At 40.4% G+C, this 22,157-nt stretch overlaps 3 protein-coding genes across 9 annotated transcripts; 2 read left to right on the top strand and 1 right to left on the bottom strand.

Annotated features, from left to right (window-relative positions):
- Positions 1–474: 474 nt before the first annotated feature.
- yod1 (YOD1 deubiquitinase) lies at positions 475–7,097 on the top strand. 2 transcript variants are annotated; one of them, XM_005917892.3, is made up of 3 exons: positions 475–594; positions 2,771–2,979; positions 4,316–7,097. In XM_005917892.3, exons 2-3 carry the CDS (start codon positions 2,772–2,774, stop codon positions 5,011–5,013), a joined length of 906 nt encoding a protein of 301 aa, XP_005917954.1. In that variant the 5' UTR covers positions 475–594; position 2,771; the 3' UTR covers positions 5,014–7,097. The 2 variants fall into 2 exon arrangements, with proteins under 2 accessions (XP_005917954.1, XP_005917953.1); XM_005917891.3 differs by having other exon boundaries at positions 489–594; positions 2,767–2,979.
- Positions 7,098–7,236: 139 nt separating this feature from the next.
- On the top strand, positions 7,237–15,717 carry zgc:158258 (uncharacterized protein LOC791186 homolog). 2 transcript variants are annotated; one of them, XM_005917890.3, is made up of 4 exons: positions 7,237–9,080; positions 11,281–11,413; positions 11,650–11,845; positions 11,958–15,717. In XM_005917890.3, exons 2-4 carry the CDS (start codon positions 11,330–11,332, stop codon positions 13,109–13,111), a joined length of 1,434 nt encoding a protein of 477 aa, XP_005917952.1. In that variant the 5' UTR covers positions 7,237–9,080; positions 11,281–11,329; the 3' UTR covers positions 13,112–15,717. The 2 variants fall into 2 exon arrangements, with proteins under 2 accessions (XP_005917952.1, XP_005917950.1); XM_005917888.3 differs by having other exon boundaries at positions 11,281–11,434; positions 11,958–15,234.
- On the bottom strand, positions 15,712–22,051 carry kif17 (kinesin family member 17). 5 transcript variants are annotated; one of them, XM_014332271.2, is made up of 14 exons: positions 21,440–22,051; positions 21,112–21,258; positions 20,879–20,980; positions 20,449–20,638; positions 19,685–20,137; positions 19,431–19,525; positions 19,162–19,327; positions 18,966–19,063; positions 18,745–18,836; positions 18,040–18,268; positions 17,008–17,266; positions 16,815–16,876; positions 16,613–16,736; positions 15,712–16,190 (listed from the first exon to the last, which is right to left on the bottom strand). In XM_014332271.2, the coding sequence occupies exons 1-14, from the start codon at positions 21,668–21,670 to the stop codon at positions 16,021–16,023; spliced, it is 2,418 nt and encodes an 805-aa protein (XP_014187757.1). In that variant the 5' UTR covers positions 21,671–22,051; the 3' UTR covers positions 15,712–16,020. The 5 variants fall into 5 exon arrangements, with proteins under 5 accessions (XP_014187757.1, XP_042074922.1, XP_042074924.1 ...); XM_042218988.1 differs by having other exon boundaries at positions 18,745–19,063; positions 21,440–21,694; positions 21,810–22,051; XM_042218990.1 differs by having other exon boundaries at positions 16,613–16,733; positions 18,745–19,063.
- Between the last annotated feature and the right edge of the window lie 106 nt (positions 22,052–22,157).

Below are 22,157 nucleotides of genomic sequence, written 5' to 3'. Positions count from 1 at the left end.
AGAATGTCCTTTAACGGTCTTGGAGAACTATTCCTGCAGACAACTTGAAGAAATTACATAAAATCTGCCTAAGTTCAAACTGTGTTGAAGAATAAAGTTGCTCATACATAATATTCACTTTCAAGCTCGTTAGAATTGTACAAACCATAATATACAACACTAAAAACCTTGTGTTATATACTCTATTTCTATGTATGTTTGCACATATCGATATATGACTACACAATTTTTCCTAGCAAATGATAAAGAAATGTGGAGTGGCTCAGTACACTTGTGGATTAGGATAAAATAACTACAGCCTTTAAGACTTAATCCAAGAAGATCGGCGGTTCAAAATCTAATCTAAGTCGAACTGTAAGAAGCTACACTGCGCAGTCATAGGCTGCACTGGTTTTAAAATCAAATGATTGTTGATTAAATGTCAATACAGAAAAGGAGCTTAATGACAAAAAGGTGTTTTCGAAATAACAGTCTTCTCCAGCGTACGCCAGGCAGACGTACGTAAACCGTGCCACTAGTGCGTGATCGCGTCATTTACACGTGCTTTGACGTACTATACGTCCCACTGTGGCGAGCAGGGAGTGTAGTAAGACGGTAAGACAGCAAAATAATTGGTCTCGCTGTCGTATCATTTTGTACTCCTTGTCGTCGTTAGACTTGTCACCGGAAAGCAACAGATTTTCTAAATGGTTAAGCTAAATTCCTGGAAAAACGGTTCAATTAAGACCAAGTTAACGAGCAGATTAGCATGCTAACGTTAGCAGACAGTACACGGTACGGTTAGCTAGCAGAAATGAATTGAACTCCTTTCATTCAGTCTCAGAGTAATTATCGCTGACAACCCGACAGTTTTTGATGGATAATAAGAGGCGAATTTCTTACATTTTCAAAAACTGGACTCTCTTTATGTTTTGGGTTGGGGGTTTTTTACCCTGCGTTTGTGTTGCTGTTGAGTGATGTGTTAACTGCCAGAACAAAGACACCAAAACAAAGCAATGTCGCTGTCAGGTGTTTTTACTCTGTTCATCAGCACTTCAGTTGTTATGCGTGGCCCGTTTAGTTGGCAGCATTATGATGTAACTACGAGCACAATGTAGGTTATCCAGTCATAAAGTCTTATCTGTAGCATTGCCCAACAAATATATTACGTTTTCAACTTAATATAGCTTACAGCTGCAGTATGACTCAAAACACGTCCCTTCCTCATTAGCCATTAAATTGGCGAACAACGTGAGTGCAGGATTTCGATGTTAAAATCAGTTAAAGAGCCAACATTGGCACACTTGTAGTCCCATCGGGGAAATGGCTTCGAAGACACAGATTCAGATTGGGGAAAACTACTTATCCCACAGTGAGCATTTGAGTTTGGAATTTCCCACTCGTAATAAATGGACACTTGATAGTTTGAGGGTATATTTGCAGCAGCTGGACCTCACATGGCACCTACCTACTTTTTGTTTTTTTGTTGGCAGTAAGCTTCACTACCTTGTAGTTTGTGTCAGTCACCCTGTTAGTGAGACACTCCAACAAACGGTCCTGCTTTCTGAAGAGGACTGCTTATGTCCCCCAGTTAAATTTGTATGTTTAAAAATGCTAAATGGACTGGTTCTTATAACACTTTTCTACTCTATACAACATGCCTCATTCACACAAGCACTTATTTCTGTCCCTAAGTGGTTTCTAACTAAATTAATACTCTGATGGATGAAGCTGAGAGGAACTTGGAGGTCAGTATCTTGCCCAAGAATACTTTAACATGCAGGCTGGACTAGCCAAGGATTCGAACCACCAACCTTGCAATTGGTGGATGACCTGGTCTACATCCGGAGCTTGCTCCCTGGTTACTCGGGCGAGAAGCAGGGTACACCCTGGACTAGGGCTGTTCGATATGACGATATATATCGGATGACGATATAAAAAAGTCTAGTTTCATTTTATGCTATGTTTGTTTCATGGTGTCGCAAAATAAACTGTTTACGGCAATATTTTTTCATCGCTTTGATGGTCACTGTAGTGGCTATATTAATTTCTTAAAGTTCTCTTTCTCTTATATTTTATATAACCACACTACAGACGGACAAGCGCCTGTTTTTATGCGTTGTGGTTAGCAACAATGACGGTAACGCCATCGCGTGTCCGTTTGTTTATGTTCCACATAAACCTTTCACAATAAAGCTCAAGATCCTGTTGAGACTTTTCAAAATAAACTGAATCACGTGAAAGAGCAGATTATTTACGGATGAGAAGTAAAAAAGAGCCGCCAGGTGCTAAAAAATAAACCTTACACTCAAACGTTAGAACAGGCTTTCCTCCGCAGCACGCAGTGTAATAAATACTCACAAAGAAAACGGCGGCCGTTACAACTTATGTCTAAAAATGTATAGTTTCATGCATCTGTTAAAATACTGGACTCCAGCTACATGACGCACAGCTGGAAACCCTTCCCGCAAGTTGAGCTGCCCGAGATTCACAGAATTTACAGAAAATGTTACATTTTTGTGATTTATATCGTTATCGGATGATAGAATTCTTATATCGGGATATGAGATTTTGGTCATATCGCACAGGCCTACCCTGGACAGGATGCCAGAATTCGCAGGTTTAACACTGTATGCAGCAGTCTAGCACTCCAACATGTTAGAAATGGTCTTCATCTGTAACATACATGTGGAATATATCTAATGCTCTCTACACAACCATTGTGGATTAACAAAGTTCTTACCTGGTACTTGCAGTGTCACTAATGTGATATCACGTTTTTTGCAGGCAGGATGTTGCGGCTTCGCTGTAAGACCAAAAATGGGAGCCACTTGATGCATGGCTTGACTCATCAGTCCTGCGTGCAGGAGCTGAAGCGCAAGGTGGAGGAGCTGACTGGTATCCCCTGTGATGTGCAGAAAATAATGGTCGGATACCCACCCTCCAGCCTTGATCTTCGGAACGGAGAGGCTCACCTCAAGGACTACCCTATCAAATCAGGTATGATGGCAGTCATCCAACATGTGCAGAAAACATGGACCAAATTAAAAACTTTTAATTACATGCTCTAGTGCAGAGGTGTCAAACTCATTTTACATCACGGCCCACTTTGATCGTAAGCAGGCCAGACCAGTGAAACTGCTCCTTTCTGTCAATGTAAAGAAGTTACATATTTAAAGGTTTTTCTTGTTGAAATTTCTTTGGAAGTGCGGTTTCGGGTGAATGTGGGGATCCATGCTCTGCATTTCTTTTTGCAGAATCAGTTTACCTGCTGTTTTAGCTGTTCAGTGGTTGTTGAGTTGTATGTTACTTTTCCTATGAATAGCCATAAGGGAGGTTTTTGATCAGTAGGAAAAGCTGTAAAATTTATGGAAATACAGTTAAAAGTCCAAAATGTATGCTTATGCTTGTTTGTGGTGAGCAGCTGATCAAACATATTAAAAATTATAAATGGCTTCAAGTGCACATTCAGGCCTGTGAGGCTTTATATAGAGTTTATTTTATGTAATATTCATCACTGTACTGTAAAGTTAGTCTTTTTCAAGGAAGCAATTTTTCCTAAAAGCCTTATTTTTATGCATTTGCTACTACTAGGGAGAAAACACACAAGTTTTAAGCCCTGGGCAAGTTTGAAACTTTTTGTCCTCCACAGTGGAAAATGACTGAAAATAAAAACGAGTATCACTTTAGGCTTCCCCGAATCTTATAAGTTCTGCACTCAGCTTTGAAGTCTCCAATATCATTGAAATGTACCTGTACGCTACACTTGCTGTCTTTGGAAGGTTTGCCCCCTTCCTTCACATAATGGTATGATCCCAGTCTGTCTTTGCATGTGATTGGCCGCATGGTGTGCCCATCAAAATAGTCTCACCCCTGTCTGCATGGATTCTCAGCAGGGTTGAAGATTCAACTCCCACATACCAAGGGGACTTTTAATAATTGACATATGAAATTATCTCACGGGCCGGATATAATTGTATTGTATGGAGGCTGCACATTTGGCACCCTGGGTATATACAAGAATTTATATACCTGTGAGGACAGGTTAAAATTTAAGTATGATTTTAGAATAAGCAGTCTTTATAACTTCAACTTTTAATTGCTTATAATAAAAGGAACGTTTTGGGATGTGGTCAGAAATATTAGAAGCAGAACTTTTTGAGTTACTGAGTCTTTGATTTATTTGCATGCAATAGACATTTTAGGGACATCTGTGCAACATAATCAGGTACCATTCAGACAGATATACATAAGGCAATGTGTTTTCTTCTTCCTTTTCTAAACCAAAGTCTGACTGGGATGAAAAGTGTTGTCATTGGTGTGTCGTCCTCTACAGGAGACACACTCATCGTTGAGGAGGAAAAAAACAAGCCAAAGCCTCAGGATCGTCCCGCTGTAACGAAAGGACCTAACCTCGAAGGTTCACCTATGCTGGCACGCCGAGTGGTCCCAGCTGATAACTCCTGCCTCTTCACCAGTGTTTATTATGTGGTGGAAGGCGGCGTATACGACCCCGCCTGTGCCCCTGAAATGAGAGGTCTCATTGCCCAGATAGTCTCGAGTGACCCCACAGCTTACTCTGAAGCGGTGCTGGGGAAAACCAATGAGGAGTACTGCACCTGGATAAGACGTGATGACACTTGGGGAGGAGCCATCGAGGTATCCATCATGTCTAAGTTCTACCAGTGTGAGATCTGCGTAGTGGATACTCAGACAGTGCGAGTAGACAGATTTGGAGAGGATGCTGGCTACCACAAACGCGTGTTGCTGATCTATGATGGCATCCACTACGACCCGCTGCAGAAAGAGATCCCCGGATCCGACACCCCGCCCCAGACTATCTTCTCGACTACAGACGACGTAATCCTGGCCCAGGCCCTCGAGCTGGCAGACGAGGCTCGCCGCAAGCGCCAGTTCACAGACGTTAACCGCTTTGCCTTGCGCTGCATGGTGTGTCAGACAGGCTTGGTGGGACAAAAGGAAGCTCGTGAGCATGCCAAGGAGACAGGCCACGCTAATTTTGGTGAAGTGTGAAAGTCTTGCTGTCTTTTTCCTCTCTCACAAATACAACAACCACCAACCCCCATGCCCTGCGTCTGGCAACTCTGTGGGTCTGTCTGCTTTTGTGATCCTCTACCTCACATTATTTGGCAACATCTTTGGAGATTCTGCAGGTACTGTGTTCCGCCTCTTACCTGTTCAGTATTACTTTTTAACTACTGTCAGTTCTTACAGTCAGAAATGCTACTGCAGTGCTCCAGTGTTAGAAACCATAATATTCAGATCTCTTTAAACTGGGTCAGGATGCAAAAAATTCTTAGTTGTTGTTTCGATCTGTTAAGAACACTCATGGACAAGTTCATAAACCAAACAGTTTAGGATGTGTTATCGATGCAGCAAATTGGCAGAACTTACCCTTGACGAAACAAAGATGTGCGAACAAAGAATTTTAAAATGGTCACTAAGAATTATTTGCACAGTTATGTGATCACATTCACTTTTGTCTTAAACACGGCACAGCAAGCTTGACTGTTATTTATCATGTTGGTTATGTAGCATGTTTTTATTACTTTGGGGGCAGATGTAAGTAATTCTTCCACTAATTTCCTTAAATTTAAACATCTGAACTGTTCAATATAGGCGGCCTGAGTTAATGCTAAGCAGGATTCTTCTAAAGGATTACTTGATGAAAAATCAATCAGACACACTTCTAACCTCCTCAGTATCCATTGTTTTTGTTTGTTTGTTTGTTTTGTACAATAACTTTAGCATAATTATGGATCATTCATATAAGATATGACGACTAAAAGAAGATCCAGGTATCAAAATGTAGGTAAAAAAATCTGAGCTTTCATAGGCCACAGCTTGTTCTGATTGCGTAACAAACAGATAACTCATTGCAGACACCAATGCATCTCTCTGTTACTCTGCGTCCATCGTAGACATTAAATGCAATGATTTGTCCCTTGATTATTAAGCTCAAAGTTACACTGGGGTTTTGTTTTTGTTTTTTGGGGGTTTTTTTTGGGGGGGGGGGTGAATTTGAGCTCTGGTCAACAAGATCAATGGTGGTATGAATTTTGAATACAGTATCATACTGCAAGTGCAAAATTGGCCTTTATTTTGTTTGGGGGGCGGGTCTTTTTCTGGGGGGGTTGCAACATTGATTGTGAGTGGGCTTGACTAAATAAGGCAAAAAAAATTATGGTGCTGTAAACAAAACGCGTTACAAAATCTGTAGCTCATTTTTCTATATTTGTGCTGCAGGTTTTGATGAGTGTTTTTCTTGTCTTTGTTTTTTTGTAGTGCACAAGTTTGAAATGCTGTAAGAACTGTTTTTTGTTGTTTAAATTAGACTGCATACTTTGAAAAACCATTCAAGCATTATATTTGTAACAAATCAAGGTAAGGCATACAGTATTTTAAGATCTTTTTTCTTTTTAAAGGCTGCTCATAATGTCCTTTGCTAATCAACATCAAATATTTCCATCTTACATTTATAGCTCTGGGTGGATGTATTACAAGTAAAGGTACATTTAGTTTACTGTGTTTTGTATGTTTTATAAAAACTGCCACTCCTGTTTCACTGTATGAATTATTTTCTTCCCCCACAACAGGAGTCTGTTCTCACATTTTAAGCTAATCATCCATTATCTCTTTGCTAATTTCTTTGACATACACTGGCTATAAGGATGAAGAAAGCACTTGTATTTAACTTAAAGTCAAAGATTTGAGATTGATAACTGTGGTTAGTTCTCATTGTGGCAAAACATGGTGTTTGACGGGTCTTTGATTGCAGAATTGTTGCCAAAAGCTCCACAGTGGAGCCTTGACTGGACTTTGACTTTGGTTCAGATTCGGATGGTGACGGTAATCAATTAAAGAAAGCAAAAAAAACAAAACAACTTTTTGTATTTTTCCCCCCCCCCTTATCCCACCTCATCATCTACCTTAGGTATTTTAAACGCTGGCAAAAACTGAATAATCAACTTGATAAAACCATGAAATGGCTTTGTTGCATTTTGTATTTGTTATGTTCTCATGATTAACAATAACAGTGAATGTTGCACACAAAGCACTACAGAATAAACTGGATTTACTTGATTGTTTTTTTTTTTCTTTTCAGTGTTGTCAATTAAAAAATATAGCAAATAGGATGTGTAAAAGTTGTTTTGTGTTAACTATACTGGGTTTACTCATGGCTAAATGATTTGAAATTCTGCAGTGCTTGAAGAACAAGGTAAAACAAACTAACAAAGAGTTAAATAGTTTTCAGTTTCCCTTGTGAGAAAGGTCAAGCTGAGATGATACTTTGTTGCTGCCATGCTTTAATGGGTATTAAATAAATCTTTAAGCTATTTTTCTTTAAATGGTTTGATGCAGGGGGACAAAGAAGCAGTGTGAAATTTAAAGGTTAGAATCTTTTTGTACATAAATACAAATGGGAAGTAACATAGATAATGCTAATTAATAATTATTGTGATATTACTGTGACAACTCTATTATCTTATGACTTTATCTAGTGCATTGCTACTAAAAATAAATCCCAACTGGCAAATTTACCCTAGTCCTGTGCCATCATTGTCGGATTACACTACCCGCATGTTATTTTAAGGAACATCTACCCTTTCATAATAGGATTTAGGATTAATTTACTTACTGTTTGACCAACAGTAGCAGCTACCACTGCTACAAAACACAAAGCTCACACACAGCCTAGGAATTAGTTTTTGTGTTTTTCTTTTAAATAATGTGATATTTTAATGTTTCATAAAACACTACAAACCTCTTTAACTCTACAAATATTTCATATACAACACCCCATTTACAGCTTCACAGTTTCTTATTTTGGTTTATGTGAGTTTCAAGACTTGCATAAAGGATGCAATTCATGCAGGAATCAGAAATGTACTGGTTCAGTGTAGCACTTTTTTCCCCCCCCCTGAAACAACAGCTACCAAAAAAAAGAAGGGAAAAAAAATCACTCCACTTACGGAAGTTAACACCAGCTGAAATTCTAACTTCAGCTTGCAGTGAGATTTTGGCTGTGTCCCACATCTGAGCTTTGTTAGCAAATAAGGTAACTAATGTGCGTTAGCGCTTGCATAAATAGACTTTTTTTTTTTAATTTGTTAAACTAATTGGCAACAGTTTTTGATTACACTTAAATTGTTCACTCCCCAGTTCCTACATGCTCAATTTGCAACTTTTTCTTAATTAGCAAGTGAACTGAATGGATTGGGCTCGGAAGTATTTGCGTATTTGGTTTGGCAAATTTTAAATGGTAAATTTACCATTTACCAATTTACCATTTAAATTTTAACCTGGTTGTGTCTTCCAGGATCGAACCGTGGGTGTTAAACCACGACACTATAGGAAGCCCCTTTAGGATGCCTTTAAGGTGGTATAGCCTCTGAGCTAAACGCTGTAGCGACCCTTTGTAAAGCTTGAAGGTGGTGTACTGCTGCATGAACAAGTAATGATTAACTGCATCACTTAATTACTTAAAATCACGTAGTACCACCCCACCGACACCCACCCACCTAGATCACTCGTGCAGTATCAGTGAAATGTAACTTTCTAGCTATGCATCGTCTGTGCTGTTTGAATCAGCACTGTAGTAAACAGCACCTGTTCTCTTTCCCAATAAATACATTAATAATAATTAAGGAGAAGAACGACAATAATAATAACAATAATAAAGTTAACTGAAAAAATATGTGAAGCGCTCTTTTTAGTCAACACTTTTTAGAGGATATTTCCTAAATGCTCACCCAAAGCCTGACGCCCAAAAAATAAAAACATAAAGAATACTTTAATACATATATACATGGAGGAAGAGCATTAAATGTTTGAATTACTTCCAGTAACGAGCCGTCCTGGCAGCATACGTCTGACAGACAGAGACAGCAATGGTTTACGTTTGTTTGTTTAAAAAAAAAATGAAAACGAGGACTCGCGGGGCTTAAGGAGGATGTGGCTTCTGATTGGCTAGAAGCTTAAGGGACAAAGTCCCTCTTCCAGGTGTCTCTGAGTTGCGCGCTCACCTTGACTTCAGTTGCACGCGGAGCAGGATATGAGAGACGACCGTGCACGGACAGGTACGCCTATATTTACTTAAAAACTAAAGCTCTGTTGTAAATAGGGTAAGGAACAGTTAGCATATTTTTCATTTATTGGATGCTATTTAAATAATTTACTGCTCGTGCCAGTTAATTTATGTTTTGTTTTGTTTGTCAAGTGTTAGACTTAAACTTAACCGGTATTTAAACACTTTTCGGTGAAGGGGTTTTATGGCGGTTTGGGGCTAATAATGTTAGTTACAAAAGATAGGCTTGGATTCAGTAATTAATGTGAAGGAAGTGGGTTGAAGCCTGGGTACAGTGGAGAAAATGATAATAACCCCTATTACACAACGTCCTGCACAGAATTCATCGAAGGTAATAAAAACTTAGCCAGATGCTCTTTTACAGCCACAATGAAAACAACGCTGTCATTGCACCACATTTTCCAAAGAATCTGACACAGCAGTTTATTGCTTTGACTTGTGCATCATAGTCTTGTGATAGCTAAACTCGCCCAGTTTTTGTTTTTGCCTACTGTTGATAGGATAGGTGTAACTCACTTAAAGAGATAACACTTTGTTAAATGTTCTTCGGGTTCATATCTATCTACAGTATGATTTGTTTTGTTTTTTTCAGAGTAAGGGTTATAGCAGAGTGACTGGGACCTAATAAGCAGATGAAAACGACAAATGTGAAAAGGTTTTTCAAGCCACAATAAACGTTAACACTGAGCTTACATTGTTCAGATTCATATCCTGACCTGGGACTTTGCGTACTGATCTGGCCATAGGGATTTTTACAATTTTAAAGGGATGTGATGGCATGGCCAACCACGAACAGTGGACAGGAGTGCTTTTGTGCCTCCACTGCCCTATTTGGCAGACCTTGCATCTCAGGTGTTGACACTTATCCAAAAGTGAATTTCTTTTCACCAGGTCCAGACAGGACTTCCTTTATTCTCAAATTGCAGCTACGCTACTATACCCATATAAACGAAACATTGAACAAAATTTCCAAATACAAAGCTGAAACTGCTTTTTTTAAAACAGGTGTCATATAGCCTTCAGGAGACTGATTGCTTCTGCCTTCCACTCCCTCTGAAATTGATCCGGTAAAGAGAGATTAGGAGTGGCATGCAGGTTGTAATCCAAGTCACATGTAGTAAGAGGACTAGTTAGATATCTGCTAGAAGCTCACCGAGCTATGATAACCTGCATTTGTCAATTTCAGTGCTTACAATAAAGCTGTGCCCTTGCTGTTCTTTAGCTGCATGATCAGGTATGAAGTCCACAGTTATGCAGGTCATATTTGGATATTATAAAGTTTATATACATTTTCTGTGCACAATGTTATCTATCAGTTTTGACTCAAATACCTAACATCAACTCAACCATAGTGTACACACAGGATTACAGTTATACTGTTATAAGACCAATATCATTCAAATAACCACAGACTAATTTTCATCTCTGATTGATGAAGCTGTACGCTTCGCTTATTTTTATAGTTGACTGTTTTAAAAGGTAGTTAGCAATAGTGATCTGGATATGAACACAGTCCTTTGGTGCTGATTGCCATTTATAGATAAAACTGTCTTTCATATCTGGAAGATGTGCCGCTTAGTTGATGTCACGCTGCACAGATGTTTAATTATTTTTTATCAACATACCAGAGAATAAATTCCTTTACAGTTAGCAGACAATGTGAGCACATAGAAATTACATGAAACGTGGTCAGACCCAATGGTCAATGCTGTGCTGTTTGCGTTTAAAATGGATTGACTTATATTTCCTGATTTTATTTGTTTTGCAGGAAAAGTTTAAGCTGCGCCTATGATTGTCATTAGCATTGATGTATCATTATCACAGCGTCGAATATGACCTATTTTGCTTTCTATTCAACAATTTGGTTGATTTTTTATGAATTATAAAACAAAAGATATCGAAAAACATCCTTACTCATTTGTCAAATGATACCTTTATACGCTGTTAAGAAATTCCTACAAAAGGTTAAAACTAGGTAACACAAATGCATCTATGGGGTAAAACCTTGTAAGGGAGATACTTATGAAGGACAGTGTTTTCTATGGTGCTGTTGAAAATGGTCTACAGGGCCATAAAGAATTAATAGCAGGGGAAAATGTGGAGAATAATTAATATATCCCTTTTTTTTTAAAAAAATAAATCTTTTACTTTGCTAAGAACAGTTTCAATAGTAATTTTATTCTGTATTTCAGATTGAAACAACAGGGTGTGTCACTAACTGTGGATAAGTAGGGCACTAAGATGCCCATAAGTGATACCTGGCCAGGTGACACCGGAATGGAGACAATGAATGGCATGGAGAGTGCTGGCAGCTGTGACAGTGTGGTCAGTGTTAATTCTGGCTTCGTAAGTAACCAAGTTTACCCTCTTCAATCTAAGAATATGTACACTAGTAATAGCACAAAACATATACGAAACAACTTGAAGTAGTGAGGCAAAACGATACTTGTAACAGAGCTGTAACATAAAAGCTAAAAGTCTATTTCTTTTCTTAGAGAGGATTTCTATCTCTCATTGTGGATTTCTTTTCTAAATGAAAGCCCTGTTTTAATGCGTTTCAGAGTGATGATAGTCTGGAGCACTTGTCTGCTGAGGAGAGGGCCTGTCTCATGTTTTTGGAGGAGACTATTGAGTCTTTGGATACTGAGGAGGACAGCGGAGTCTCCAATGACGAGCCTGAACAACTGCCCAGCTCCAGCAACCTTGCTACTAAAGTGGCTAATCTGTCAGCTTCCATGAGCAAAAGCAACCTTGATGGTGAGTTAATCTCTGGGAACAGATGCAGAATTAGTGACACATTATTTAGTGAAATGCTCTAGGTAGGTGTACAGAATTTCTAGTGATAAATGTGTACTTGTTTGACTTCCAGATTCACAGACATCAACCAATCACCAGAAACCAATCAACAAAAATTTTGATGCCAGGCCCATGCACAGCTACCTGGTTCCCACCCCTCTTCTTGTTGCAAGCAGTACTTCCTGTTCTGTACTCGGTACTAAACCAGGCACTCCTGCAGTCAAAACCGCCTCCTCTAAGCCTCAGTTTACATCTAAAAGCAACAAACCAGGATACAAAGACAACCAGAAAGCAGTTTTTCGCCCAACATCTTCAGAGGCTAATGTTATACCTCCTTCCACAAAACCCTCAGTGAGGACAGCTGAGGGTCCTTTACCTAGAGGACCTCTCTCCTACGACGCACTTGTACATTTGCGGAGGAGTGCCTCCACAAAGAAGACCCCTTTATGCCCAACAGTTGATCATACTATAGACTCGGAAAAATGCCATTCTGCCCCGGTGGAAGGCCCAACTCTTGGAAATCTCCAAAGATCAGACAAATCCCAGTCAGAGGTTTCCAAGAGTAAGAAAGGTCCTCCAGTTGTTCCCCCAAAACCCAAAAAGTTTCCCACCAACATATCTGCAAAAACTCAAAATGAAGAATCTATAATATCAGATTCTTCATACAGTGTCAAGAATGTAGCTGATCCCCAGGTGGTGAGAGTGGAAGCTTTGCAGAAGCTGGGCCTCCTGAAAGGCCAAGATGCAGAAAATGATAAAGTAACCCCACTGCCTACACCCAAACCTAACTCCTCCTTGGGTGTAACAGCTGACAAGTTTACAAGAGGTCCAGCTAATAGTAATCCATCAAGGAGCCAATCATTTTGTAATGCTCAAGTGCCAAAAGAGTCCAATAACAGGCCTCTGCAGACCAGTGCCAATTTGCGTCAGTACACCAAACATGACCAGCGGCCTGGGTCTGCATCACATCCTGCTCAATCCAAGGGGAAGAGGACGGCTAATCTGGAGCAGTCTGCCACCCTGGACAACTGTAGAAGTAGTGGAAACACCTCTGAACCGCAAAGCATCAAATCAGCCAAACCAGTGACAACCACCAGGACCACCACAACAGCTCCCCCAGTACCGCAGAAAACCTCAAACTCAGTAGGCTACACCGTGATGGTGGTGCCTGGGATGGGAGGTGATCGAAAAGAGGCTCTCAAAAAGCTTGGACTGCTAAAAGACTGAAAGAGCAGATGCCTGCTGGCATAAATGCAATGCTCAGAAAGAAGCACAAGCACACGATCAGCTTAAAGAGAGTTAAAGCGTTAAGTGGAAATCTGGCACACGGCACTTTGTCAAATAAAAGCAGGAGAGGAAGCGTTTAAAGGGCCATACACTTATGTTCTGCACTTAAAATATACAACACATAGTCATCTAAAGACATTTTTTTTATTAAAAATACAATTAAAAATGCACTCAGAAGTAACAGAAACTGCACCTTAAATTTTCTAAATCCAGAGCATCAGTGTATGAAAATAGTATCTTAATGTATTGCAAACCTAACAAAATTCTGTTATATAAAATTTAAACCCTATTGGCTATTGGCACAGGTACTAAATCAAAGACACGGATAAGGGTGTGCCAGAACTGATATCTTACTCATTGTTTTATAAATCACAAATGTGCCTGCATGTTGATTTTTCTTAGAGCAAATCCTCAAAGCACCAGATCAGTTCATGCAGTCTTTTAATATTCTAGCATTTTTTTTTCAAGTTTTGCGGGATAATTTTCAATACTTATGTCCAACACAAGAACTCATGCACCAGTCGTTCTTCAGTTTCTTTCTACTACTGTTTTTTTTTTTTTACAGTGTACAGTAGATTAAAGAGTGTTACACAGCTTTCATTGTGTAACACTGAAAATATGAAACGAAAAACAACCATTTAATTATTTGTGTCTATTCCACCATTGATATAAATGTCACTGAAAATAAAGTTTTTATCTAATATACTGCATTTTAAGCCATCTTTTTTTTCCTTATTGGAAGTTGGGCCGTGATAGCAGCACCCCAGACTACATTGCAGATCGAGGTCACAGAGTGCTAGGGCAGGTTGCGTGCAAACATCACCAATGAGCTTCAAACCTCCTCCATGAGTTTCCTTAGCCAAGTACTTCCTGTATGTGTGTTTTACACTCACATTATGCATCTTCTCAGCGCTACGTTCCTTTGTTCACGGCAAGCCATTTGGTTTTGATGGAGATTGCCAGCACTGGTCGTCATAGATACGCACTACCATTATGCACTATAAGTTATAGTGGCCCTGTACTTTTGTCCATATAGTGTATATAATTTCTCCAGTGAGCTCTGTGTCTTCCACAGGGTTTCTTCCCAGTTGGATATATCCAGAAAACCTCCAAAACAAGGGGTCCAGGAGGCATTATAATGTCTGAATGATCTCAACTGGTACACCTCACTTCCTCAACCTGTATCTAAGGCTGAGCGTAACTAACCTTCATGGGAAAAGTCATTTTGGCCACTTGCATTCATTTCCTAATTCTTTCTCCTCTTTAAATAATAAAATCTTAATATTTGCAGATAAACATTCCAGATTACACCAGTCCATTTGGCTCTGTTCAAAAAGCAAAAACAACCAACACTATACATGAGGTTGGTTTTGAGTGTTAACCCTACTGTTACTCTTCATTCACATCAGTGATGGCAGAGTCTTGCCCAAGGACATTTCAGCACATGGGAATCCAAGCTGTGGTTGTCTATATTCAGCCTGAATGTCTTGATTAATAAGCGAACCCACAGATCCCCGAGGCAAAGCTTTATGACTGTATCCCTGCAGTCTTTACCTCTCTCCTGTTACAGAAAGGCTATCAGCCATACTGCTCATCTTACACACCACTCAGATGATGGAAAAGCCTGCTCAGCCGTTCGTCCATAATCCTATTATCTCTAGCTCCACCTCTGTGCAAACTTAGTAGCCCAGCACTTCCCTGTCTCTATTTTCTTGTAACACTCACATGTCACACTTCTAATTTCTCCTGATGGATTATTTGAACGGCATGATATCTGTTATGCAACGGTCCTGAAGAGCCCAGATTAGCTCGTGGTTAATTATTGCAGAAGGATATTAGAGCTGTGTTATCGCTCAGTAAAGCAGCAGGTCTGCCAAAAGGTGTCTATGTCTATTGTGTCGCCACAATAAATGATGTCAGACTCTGAAACGGACACAGTTGTCTGCTAGTGTCTTAATTGTTGCTTAATGTTGTCTGCGAGCAACATTAAGCAACAGACAAAGAAATCAAGCCAGTGTCAAAATGAGAAATAAGATAGTCACAGCTGCAGGAAGGATCGAGTTAAACAGCATTTTTTTCTGCATGTCCTGCAACCTTAAGAGGACTGACATCATAATAAACTTTTCAATATTTAATTCTTATGATTAAAAACTGCAACAACAACTTTCTGTCTCACATATGTTATTTGCATTTAGATAAAGAATCTACTAATTAACATCACACCAAAACCCACACTGGTGACCAGAGATGATGTGTAACATGAGATAACCATATCCTAGCATACTGCTGCCTTGACAACAGCTTTCCTGACCCATTTGTGACAGCAGAGTCCTACAGTTTGACATGCAGGCTGATATTATTTTAGATATTATTATTTACTACTGTTTATAATACACTGGAGTCAAGTTTTAATGGCTTTTTTGTAAAGTAATTGAAATTAAACACATGAGACATCAGTTAATTTGATGTCATCTGTTCTTGACAAGTATTTTAAATGCTGGGTAAAAAAAAAAGGAAATCAGCAACATTACAATGCAAATATTTTAATATTAACGAACCTAACTCAAACAAACATTAAATTATGTCTTGTGCAAAAAAGAAAAGAAAAATCGAGGAAGCATCATACAGTAGGTAGCAATGAGTTAAAAATTAACATTAATAATTAAAAACTCGTGACGCAAATGGACTTGTAACATCGGCAATAAATGGGTCCTGTGTAAATCTAGATAGCAGCCGTCATAAAAGCATACACTGATTCACAGTCAGATATACATATACAACACTTATTTTTTGATGAGTCATCAAAAGTGTCATTGTAGAAAACTGCAAATATGTTGGTCACAGTCCATTTAAGTCGCCTCATTATGGATGTGAGATTTGCTTTTTTTGCGCTTCACTTTACCGTTGGACACTGGGACATCTAGCGACTCCAGACGGAAGGGGCGAGGCAGGATGGCGTCTGAGCTCACAGACAGATTCATGTTAGAGCCGCTCACGGAGAGGTGGCCTGCCACGTTAACTAGCGGAGGAGAGGGGACGGCAGCAGGAGAAAAGACAGACAACAGTAAAAACTAAACAAAAGTAAGAAAGTGAAAAAGAAGAAAAATCTAACTAATCTAAAACTAAATGGTCTCAATAAGTAAAAATATAAAATATACAAAAAAGGTAAAAAAAAGAAGCCAAAACTTAAAATGCTCAGAGAGATAACCTAATGAAAAGGCTTCCCAAATGCATTACAAAAGTTTACTGTAACAGTATTAAGTGTAGTACGTGATTATTTTTTGTTCCTGCCAGTCAGGATCTAATGAAAAGCAGAAACACAAGATCACAGCATACAAATATGTTGCTAAATAAAAATGAAATAGCATTCAACAGCAGAGCTAATTCACTAATTTAACTGGTAATATGTACTAATTAGACTGCCTCAGTTTCTTTTCTCACCGTGGGCTTTTGTGGTGTCACTTCCGAGGAGCTGGCTCGCCCTCTTTGACTTGAAGTAGCTGCTGGCAATATTCTCACTGTCACTTCTGTCCAGCATTTGCTTGTACCTGTCCTCCTCCACCTGCTAAAACAGAAATGGCCTCTAATCCTGCTAGAATGTGTGTATGTCAAGTAAAAGCCTATGCATGAAATGCAAACACACCATAAATGCCTCTCCAGCATCAGAACCTGAGCCTCTGCGAGCTGAAGCTTTTGGAGTCACTGCTAAGAAAAAGAATGTGATTAATAAACATTTAAGGAAAGTAATTTGCAAAACAAACAAGATTTACTGTTTTGTCCAAAAAAAAAAGCTTTTACTTTTTTTCTTCTTTTTTTTTTTACATATTATACCCCACCTGAAGGCAGTGTTGTTTTCTGCACCATCACATCTGGCAGTCTCCAGGTGGCGCTGTCCTCGTCCCAGACAGCATCCTTCTTCAAGCGGTCCAGGTTGCTGTAGTTGCAGTCACGGCGCACCAGAGGCACCATACGCTCCAGCAGGCTGTGCAGGAGCTGCCCTTCCTTCTCCAGCCTGCGTATAGTCGCCAGGTAGTCATTCCTCTCCACCTCAAACTCTGCCTGCAGGTCACGGATCTCCAGTTTGGCTGCTTTCAGCTGTTGCAACAGTGACGAAGCATGTTATTCATGAGAAAACTAGCTAAAACCCACTTGTTAAAAACGTGTCATATGTAGGGTTTGACATTCAAAGAGAGAACCGTTTTAACACACCAAATGAGTAAATCCCTGAAGAGATAACCTAATTTTTCCAGGTTAAAAAAGTTAATAAATTGCCCAATTTAAATTTAGTCAAAGTCACCTTCTAATACATCTCCAGACCGCTGCTGTTATTTTGGTATCACTATTTTGGAAGTCAATTGTACTTGTGCCTCTACAATGAGTGTTGGATCTTGCCCAGTGTTTCAAAACAGGGATTATAATACTTTAACTTGATTTTGGAGAATTGTACAAAGTCGTAGGAAAGATGGTGAGCAAAGACTGGGTTTTTGTGGCCGAAAAACTGTTGCCTTTTCAATGTGTGGTGATGCTGTTGTTAAGGCTCTTTCCACTGGATGTTCTCCCACAGATGCCCCAGGATGTTAACGCACAAGTATGCATTTATAGTCTGAAAGTGTGGTATGAATTCGCAACGTACAATCCCACTCTGGTGAACTTGCACTGTTGTCAAAATTTGACTTTTAAGGAGTAAACTTTGTCAAGAGCAGGGGTGCATGAAAAGGAGATCTTAGGGAGGAGAAATAGATTTCTGTGGGTGGATAACCCAAACTTTCTGATCGCTCCTTGAAATGTACAGAAAACCCTTAACACATATGCTTTCTCCCAACAGAAAGATTGCATTTTGCACCTGCTGTAAGCTCCCTTCCACTCACCTTGCCCTGAACTTTGACTAGCATTTGGTTTTTGGCATGGACTTCTTCCTGGATAGAGTTGTAGACATTCAGCAGCACATTTTCGCTCTCCTCGCTGTTCTCTGACAGAGCATGGACAAGCTGAGCTTTTCTCTGGTCAGCAAGTTTTTTTCTCTGCCGCTGTCTTTGTTGCAGCTCTTTGTTCCTGGCCTGCTCCCCTCCTACCACCTCCTGTTCCAGCTGCTGCAGTCTGAGGAAAGATTGAACACCAAGGACACCGCATAGATGCGTGCTTAGTATAATTCTTGCTATATTATTCTAGTGTAACCATCAATGTATGATATGTTAAACATAACTGTTCTGCTAATTACCAGATTATGGTAATAACACAGAAGAATGCAATGATGTAAAAGAATGCAAGGGTAAGTACATACAGAAAAATATACAGCTGGAATCTGATTATCCACTCCATTTGTAGCCACAAGCATACGTATGACACATTCATCATGGAGTGTGATAAGAAGATTGTAGATACCATCATAACAATATGTTCAGTATCCTGTGAACAGTGTTGAAAATGCTCACAACCCAGACCCATAAGGAGTAGAAATTAGATGGATCGGCTGATTAAGACATATCATATATAATAATAAAATCATAGCTATGAATCTGAGGAAGTGTTCATGTTAAGGAAAGTTTCCATGATTAGAACAGAAGCCTACAAACCTTTCCAGGACGTGTTTCTGGTCTAGAGGCCCCGGTGCAGTTGCATCAGAAGACTCCAAGAGTCCAGCTCTATCTGGATCTTTTTCAGAAAGCTTGCTCGCCAACATGAGGGAATAAAATTCAACATTTTGCCTACATAACATTGCCTTGTCACCTTGTTTCAAGATACGAATATGATTTGAAGAGGAGTGATCTTTATGGAAAGTGGGGCTGGACACTACCTTAGTCTGGAAGGTTTCCTCAACTGTACTGTGGCATATGGGATCAGTGCTCAGGCAGAGTTCTTCCAAAGCAACCTGGGATGTACAGCTGGCGCCTACTAATGTAGAGAAGCGGCACAATACAAAGAAGCATACATGGGGAGAATCCAACAGCGGAAAACTTTTGTTCTGTTGTTGGCACAGGATCTTCTGTTACCATTCTTGGGGACAGAGCTCCCCCTGCTGACTTGGGCCTTCTCCAGACTGGACAGTTTTGATTCATAGGAGGAACGCAAAGCAGCGATGTCCTCCTGCAGCTTCGCCTTGGATTCCTGCTCTGCATTGTATTCAGCCTGCAACTTGGCCAGCCTCTCCTCATACTCCTGCAGAGACAGCAGAACACAGATCATAAATCACAGGCTCTTTATACAATGCATGCTTAAAGTTGAAGTGATAAATTGTTGTGTGGGATTGGTCCATGTTTGCCTCTTTAATCTTTTCCTTCCTTTCTTCAGTGGGGGTGGACTGTGGCCTTGAGGGCACAGCAGGGGATGACTCAGAAAACTGACCAGCCAGCAGACCTGCATTTTAAATAAAAGTGGGGTTTTTTATAGCACTGGTAATTAAAGAAAGACAACATGCAAGAAAATAAAATATTTCTCTGCATCTAAAAGAGGCTATGTGTAGATTTAGGAATATTAAGCTAAAAAAAAGCATGCTGTTTTTCTATAAAAATTTACTTGAAAGGTCAGCAGTGCTCAGCTGGCCTGTGAGGAGCGCCCGCAGCTTCTTGATTTCCTCCTGATACTCTCGGAGCAGAGCATCCTTGGGGTCCTCGTTGATGCGAGGCCTGTTCTGGATGCTCTTGGCCCGGTTTGCATATCGCAGTGTACTTAGGCTTTCCTCATAATTGTTGTCTGCGGGCGAAAGACAGGCGATCATCAGGGTGCGGGTGTTTCCTCCCAAAGAGTCCTGCAGCAGCCTGGTCAGCTTGGAGTCTCTGTAGGGGATGTATCTGGAGCGTCCATCTACCAGGGCGGAGATGACGTTTCCCAGGGCCGAGAGGGAAAGATTGATCTTTGTGGCTTCGCGGAGTCGCTCGCCAGTAGCACCAGTTTTAGACTGACGCTCACTTCCTGCCAGGTCCACAAGGTTGAGTTTTCCTGCCCGTAGATGGTCCTGGTCAGATGAATCTGAGAATTTGAGTTGACACAGGAAACGCAAGCAACATTCAACACTGTTACAAAGCCTTATTATTTACCTTTATTAACCTGGTATGTTTTATTCAATGGTTTGAAAACTACATGCAAGCACAGGCAGGATATGCAAACTATTAACAAGGAGATTCATATACTATCAAATTTAAAGATATAGTGCCACAGAACAAAAATAACTGATGGTAAAGTGCTGATGACATTAGGAGATATAAGAGGATCACATTCAAAAGAAGAATATCAGCACAGACTGAACAGATATAGTGAAGACAAAGATATTATAAGTTCACCAGTGCTGCAGATCTCCAGGTGGATGGTGAAGATTGAGTGGGAGCGTGAGGAGTCTTTGTTCATCAGCGTGTAGCCCACTGCGCGGTTCCTCCAGCCTTTCTCTATGATTCTTTCACACTCTCCCACACTGTGCACAGTGTGCATGGAAAGGTCCCGTACATATACCCCACGCTCTGGGTGCTCTTTCAGCTAGGCATTCATCAGCCACACAAAGCACACACATACGCACAATCAGCTAGTCTGTCACCCTGTTACAACATCTTGACCTTTAAGGAATCAACTGTGCGTTTAAATCACCATGGCAACAGGTACAGTACTGTGCAGAAAACAGCACACTCACCTTGCTGTACTAACCAAAGAACAATAATCCATTTGGCTTCTTCTGATACAGTGTAGCCTGTTTAGTTTATCTAAAAAGCAGGGACTCACCTCCAATCTCTGCTTGGCATCGCTTCCCAAAAGATCTCGGATTTCTTCATTGTAAATCTCCAAGTAGGAGGCCCTCACCAGGAATTTCGTATTTTCTGCACACTAGCTTGCACACGCGAGATAAAACATATAATTATTCTATCAGTGCTGAGACGAGCCTAGACAAAAACTAAGAGCATAATATTACGTATGCATGTTGCAAGCTACAAGATCACTGTGGTCAACAGACACACCTGAATGCTCTCAAAGATGTGTTCAAAGGCCCGCGGGATGACACCCTTCTGGGTTGCAGGTTCAGACACCCCTTGCATGGTGAAAGACTTTCCACTTCCAGTTTGTCCATAAGCAAAAATTGTCCCATTGTATCCCTCAGTCACACCCTGTACAAGTGACATTTTTAATTTTATTTAATTTTGAGGTGAGCAAAGGGTATTCACAATGACGTCTGCATTCATTAGGAATTAGATATAGGCTACTGATGTTGGGCTGAAGGTGTCCAGTGACAAGCGTGCTTCTTTTATAGAGCCCAGCTCTGCAGGCTGGTAATAAAATCAAGCTTACCTCAACCAAAGGATAAGCAATCTCGTTGTACATCTGCTCAGTTGTTTGATCAATATAGTAGGTCCCATCAAAGGTGAACTGTTTAGGTGGCTCATCCACTGCACCTGGCTTTTCTATGAAGCACTGGCAGCGCTGCAGGTCCATGGTCAGCACCATCTTACAGCTGAGCGCCTTCTCCCTGTCATTCAGGGGCCTGCACCTGACCACCACCTTCACCGACTCTGACCCCATGTCTCAATAATCACTACCGAGCAGCTGGCAGGTGTAAGAGATAAAACTAATATAAAATACAAAGCCGCTCCGGTCTCCTTCGCAAACACTCAACGTTTACTTAGAAGTACGACAGCAGGACCTCGTTGGCTAACATCACCTTAATAACAAGAAGACAGCAGCAGTTGACTAACGGCCCACATCTCCAGTGAGGTTCAGTAAGAAGCGATCAGCAGAAATATCTCCAGGTACAGTGTGGACGGATCTCGTCAGGTATCGCTTCAGGTCCTGTTCCTCTCCCCGAGGCGTTTGAGGTTGCTTAGCAACCATAAGTAACCACTGAGGAATGTAACAGGCCCAGACCCGCGGCCATTTCCGGGAGGACGGAGTGAGGTCAAAGGGCGAAAAACAGTCTACTTTATGCTTCATGTGTTACTGTCAAGAAACTAAAAGTGAAAACATATTTTAAATAAAGCAAACAGACGTTTAAAGAGAAAAGAAAGACTAC

This window comes from Haplochromis burtoni, unplaced genomic scaffold, assembly GCF_018398535.1.
Source record: "Haplochromis burtoni strain Fernald_Lab_line unplaced genomic scaffold, NCSU_Asbu1 Contig_26, whole genome shotgun sequence".
Taxonomy (NCBI): Eukaryota; Metazoa; Chordata; class Actinopteri; order Cichliformes; family Cichlidae; genus Haplochromis; species Haplochromis burtoni.
The sequence above is the reverse complement of the archived record's forward strand: the minus strand, read 5'-3'. Positions and strand labels throughout refer to the sequence as shown.

Coding starts and splice junctions, on each gene's coding strand:
- yod1 (XM_005917892.3), top strand. CDS start 2,772: ATGTTGCGGCTTCGCTGTAAGACCAAAAATGGGAGCCACTTGATGCAT. Junction 2,980..4,315: donor GGACTACCCTATCAAATCAG/GTATGATGGCAG, acceptor CGTCCTCTACAG/GAGACACACTCATCGTTGAG.
- zgc:158258 (XM_005917888.3), top strand. CDS start 11,330: ATGCCCATAAGTGATACCTGGCCAGGTGACACCGGAATGGAGACAATG. Junction 11,435..11,649: donor TCAGTGTTAATTCTGGCTTC/GTAAGTAACCAA, acceptor AATGCGTTTCAG/AGTGATGATAGTCTGGAGCA. Junction 11,846..11,957: donor GAGCAAAAGCAACCTTGATG/GTGAGTTAATCT, acceptor TTTGACTTCCAG/ATTCACAGACATCAACCAAT.
- kif17 (XM_042218988.1), bottom strand. CDS start 21,670: ATGGGGTCAGAGTCGGTGAAGGTGGTGGTCAGGTGCAGGCCCCTGAAT. Junction 20,138..20,448: donor CCTGGAGATCTGCAGCACTG/GTGAACTTATAA, acceptor TCAAATTCTCAG/ATTCATCTGACCAGGACCAT. Junction 18,269..18,744: donor CAGAAACACGTCCTGGAAAG/GTTTGTAGGCTT, acceptor ATCTTTCCTCAG/ACTGCAGCAGCTGGAACAGG.